The following is a 5,000-nucleotide window of genomic DNA, read 5'->3' as shown; positions in this document are numbered from 1 at the left end:
GAAATAATTTCAAAGCATGGCTTACCTGCTGATTACTTATGGTAACATCAAACTGTCAAAGCGTAGACACAAGACCAATCTCCCTATGTCCACCTGTCCACCTTATGTTGCAAGCTCAACGATTCAGGACATTCATCTCTACATGTAGCACATACACATACGAGCACCTTGACGTCATCATTCTTTGACATCATCACCATCACAGAGCGGTCGGTAAGGATTCCATCTGAAATATTCAGAAAATAGAAAAATAGAACTGACCTCTTTGGCCGAATGTCTTTACAAACATGTAACATTTCAAGGTTAGATTTAAAGCTCCACATTTGTCTTTTCATTTGGCTACCTTGCCAGATGTGTTAACAATAAGCCAATTCTGATTATTAAACCTGATATTTATCACTTATGTTTGGCTCAAAACCATATAGACATCGATGTGTGTGTGTGTGTGTGTGTGTGTGTGTGTGTGTGTGTGTGTGAGAGGTGTGACTCAGTCTCTCTGAGGCCTGCAGATGTAGCTGAGTTGAAAGGAGTTGTCCTCCCACCCCTCTGTGGGTGTGTGGGGCCAAGCACACACGTAGGCTCCATCACCAAAATAATCCACTTCTCCAGAAGCAATTGTGTGTGTGTTTGTGTGTGTGTGTGTGTGTGTGTGTGTGTGTGTGTGTGTGTGTGTGTGTGTGTGTGTGCGATCAATCACACAAGTGGAATGTAAGCCAGGTAGTGCTACAGTATAGTGGATTAGTCTGTGAAGGTTGTTCTCTTTATTCTTGGAAAAAGAAATGCACAGAAATACTAGTCCCAGAGGTTTATCAAATAAAAGCTTTGTTCTTGTACACTGTGCACCATATTGTTTCAGGATATTTTCAGGTTTTGAAGCAGATCTGACATGATTAGTTTCACTTTCGCTAACTTTGTTAGACCTTTGGCCTTGGCGTTGTTTGTTTGATTTAATTGTTGCAAATTCTTGTAAGAAAGCGATAGCAAGAGATTGGTGTGTTTTTTTTTAACATAACAGATGACCCTCCATTCCACTCTAGCAAAGTAATGCTTGCTTCGTTTGTTTATGGTCTTCAGTCTACGTCCTCACCATTGTACTGTAATCCATATTGTTCCGTCACAGCGGACATGAAAGACAGTGATATCTCCTCGAACTTTGGTTCTCTGTCTCGCTAGTCGCAATGCTTTCAATAGTCCGACACATTGGAGCTGTCGGCTGTGTGTGGTTTTTTAACTCTCCTCTCAGACTCTTATTTGCATACCCAGTGCTGATAGTCTGGAGGGAAATGCTGAGTGCTTCCAGATGAGTTCTGTGAATGTTCAATGGGTGTGCAATTTGTTGCACAACGCACAATTTGATTTATGTGAAATTGTATAAAATTATAGATGTAGGCCTACCGTGTTGCCTCTTATTATCACGGCTGTGTGGCGAAAAGCTGGCGGAGTGTCATTCAGTTTGAGAATGCACCGTTTCCATGGCACCTCTGTTATCAGCTATGCCATTACTACCTTGTTACGACCTTGTTATAGTTTGACGTTTTTACTTCATTGTGTTTGGTTGTGGTGTTGTTGAACACGCTAGATTTGGATAAGCAGGCGGATAGCAGCCGGATAGGGATGTGAACACGTGTGTGTGTCTTCAGTGGAGTGTGTGTGCGCACGTGTCCTCTCACCTGAGAGGGGGGATCAGGAGTGTGAGAGTGTGTGTGTGTGTGCATGAGTGTGGGTGTGTGTGGGTGGGTGTGTGTGAGTGGGTGGGTGGGTGTTTGTGTGGGTGTGTGTGTGTGTGTGTGTGTGTGTGTGTGTGAGAGTGGGTGGGTGGGTGTATGTGTGTGTGTGAGATGTGTGTGACAATGGAGAGAGACACACACACAGAGTAGAAAAGCTAAGGGGTGGGGTGGGGTGGGATGGGGTGGCTAAAGAAGCTTTTCGTAGAGATCCACGAGCCAGAGAATCACCCTATGAGTCAGCTGCACACGCTGAGCCGTCCTTTGTGTCCTTTGAGGCCAAACGACACCCTAAACAGGCAAGAGGACCACAGGGGCGTCAGTTACACAGGGGAACACACACACGCACGCACACATGCACGCCTGCACACACACACACACACACGCACGCACGCAAACAAAAACGCACACACACACACACACACACACACACACACACACACACACACACACATGGCCACAAGTCACATCAGCTTGCAGTATTCAGAGCCATGCAAACATAAAGATAAACAAAACGAATCCTGACCATCTAACTCCTCATCCTCACCTGTGGTTTCAACTCTGCCGTCCGCCATATTTATCTACATCCTACATGTGAGCTGCCATCATCATACAGTATATCTCATCATATCAGCTATTCCATCAATTCATCAATTTTTCCGGTATGGACAATATGATATGGCCAGGGAAGGTTGCTCTTGGTTGAGAAGGTTGCTTTTGAAGTGCAATACGTTACAGATTAACATGTATGAGCTTTAAAGCTTTACTCAGGAAAGCATATTTTTGGATGTAATCACTTTATAATCATCACGATTTTGAGTAGTAACTGTCATTTAATTACATATTTTTTCTTAGTAACTGTATCTGATTGCATTTATTTTGTAATACGATTACATTGCGTTACATGTAACTAGTATTCTCACCAAGCCTTGACATGGCACATCATTACAATGAAGACATACAGGCAGCAGTCATGAATGAGGTTGGCCATCAGATAAGGACTTGACCACTAAAACACAGACCTAATCAATAAGCCCTTACTGTGGCCTAATTAGTGGCCTGATCTCACAATAACAGAAGGTGTTTTATGTTAACCCACAGGTGCATCCATCCAATTACCATGGTGTTACCAAGAGGTAGAGGAGCAGAGCCATGTTTATAAATGTAGGAGAGAGAGGGGGGGAAATTACAAAAAAAGAGATTTACCGGTACTTAAAGGCGGAAGAGAGAGCGTATTGGTGCAGAATGCAGTAGAGCATCTCAGGCTTTTTAACACCCATCTGTTTGTGAAGTGTGTGTTTGTGTGTGTGTGTGTGTGTGTGTGTGTGTGTGTGTGTGTGTGTGTGTGTGTGCGTGTAACACCTAAAGCCCTCCACTCTCCCCATGTGCCACAAACACACAAAACACATTCAAAGGCACACACACACACACAAAAGCTATTTTTTTCGTGAATTTAATGTCCCATGTCTCAAGTCCTCTGACTGTGTATATATGGCTTTTTTATGTGTGTGTGTGTTGGTGTATGTGTATGCGTGTGTGTGCGTGTGTGTATATTTGGGTGTGTGTGTGTGCAGGAGATGAAGACGTTGGCGGAGGAGAGATGCGTGCTGCGCGGTCGTGTCCAGGAGGCGGAGGTGGCTCAGAGGGAGGCGCGTGGGATGGAGATGGACTACGAGGAGGTCGTCCACCTCCTCGAGGCTGAGATCGCCGAAATAAAGACCAAGCGCGTCGACGCTTCTGGACCAAAGGTACACAACACCGTGAGAAAAGAACACAGTTCTCCACCACAGAAAGAGTAAACGTGCAACTCTAGATCAGAAGCCCCCCCCCCCACTAATGACAAAATGCACAGACTCCAGTTAGGATAGCCTGGCTCCGCCCTCCTATGTACCTTCGCTCAATTTTCATTTTCCTTCAGTACGTCGTCTGGGATTTCGGTATATTCGCAGGTTTTCTCAGGCCAAAGTTTACCTGTCCAATCAGCGAACAGAGGGGGTGGCTGAGAACGATGAGGTTGTGCGCTAGTTTGAGCATGACATACGTCACGACCAAACGTTAGCGATTAGGGTAACACTTTATATTAACACGCATATTCACCATTAATTAGCTGCTTACTAACATGTATATTAGTAGCATACTAGCCATTTGTTAGTCATTATAAGTCACTAATTAATACCTTATTCTGCAAGACCTTATTCTACCCTTACTAGACCCTTAATTAAGAATGTCCCCTATGTAAGCTCCTAATTACCCCTTATTAATAGTTATTAAATAAGTTGTTGCATATGAATTATGACCTAAATATGCATGGCTCAGTATGGGCCTTGTAAGGTGGTAGTACCACAAGAACAGTTATTCACTCCTATTAGTACTTATCAAAGACACTCTTTTCAAACGGAACTAGGCACTAAACCACCAAGTGCTAATAGTGTACAAATAACTTATAATTAAGTCTTTGTAATGCAGAATATGTTCCCTATTCTAAAGTTTCTGTCTGCTGGAGTATTGTCATGTACATCAAAGACTTTGAAAAAGCGCAGACCTTATTTTATCGCCTACTCTGATAGGATATCAAGTCAAAGTTGGACTTGGAGTTCTATTGTGTGTTGCCGTGGTCACGGTGTGCATCTGTTTACCTTGGTTTCGAGGTGACATTAATGTCCCAGTTGTTATGGAAACTACAGTAGTTGATGTTCTATTCGAAAATTTGTTTTTGTGGTGCGACACTTGTAATTTTGCCTTTAGAGAGCTGTTGTGTCTTCCTGTTCCTGTTCCTTCCCTCTAATTCTGGCCTTGTTTTGCATCTCTCCCGTTCCTGGGAAAGTAGGTCACAGCCTGGAGTGTGTGTTTTTTATTCAGCTCTCGGCCTGATGTGCATTGCAGACTCTTAACACACATCACTGTGTGTGCATGAGTGTGGGTGTGTGTGGGTGGGTGTGTGTGAGTGGGTGGGTGGGTGTTTGTGTGGGTGTGTGTGTCCTGAAGGAGTTATTTTTAAACCCCCCAGCCAGTGACCCCTCTACTAACCCCCTCCCCCCCTCTTACCCCAGCCCCTCTACTTACTCCCTCCCCCCCTCTTACCCCAACCCCTCTACTAACCCCCTCCCCCCCTCTTACCCCAGCCCCTCTACTAACCCCGCTCTTACCCCTTTGTTGGGTGGTGCCTTTGGTCTGTGGCACAATTGAGATGTTTTTGTGACGTAATCTCTGACTAAAAACGTCTGTGTCACCCTGCCCCAAACACATGTACACACACACACACACACACACACACAC

General features: G+C 44.5%; 1 protein-coding gene across 2 annotated transcripts in view; it reads left to right on the top strand.

Moving 5' to 3' along the window:
- The window catches only part of stxbp4 (syntaxin binding protein 4), a 59,515-nt gene that overhangs the window by 23,853 nt on the left and 30,662 nt on the right, over positions 1–5,000 (top strand). For both annotated transcript variants that reach the window (XM_048244745.1, XM_048244746.1), the window contains exon 17: positions 3,299–3,472. In XM_048244745.1, the coding sequence (XP_048100702.1) occupies positions 3,299–3,472 (174 nt within the window). The remainder of the gene's footprint in view (positions 1–3,298; positions 3,473–5,000) is intronic.

Source organism: Alosa alosa, chromosome 6 (genome assembly GCF_017589495.1).
Source record: "Alosa alosa isolate M-15738 ecotype Scorff River chromosome 6, AALO_Geno_1.1, whole genome shotgun sequence".
Lineage (NCBI taxonomy): Eukaryota > Metazoa > Chordata > Actinopteri > Clupeiformes > Clupeidae > Alosa > Alosa alosa.
Note: the sequence above shows the minus strand (reverse complement) of the source record. Positions and strands in the feature narration are given on the sequence as shown.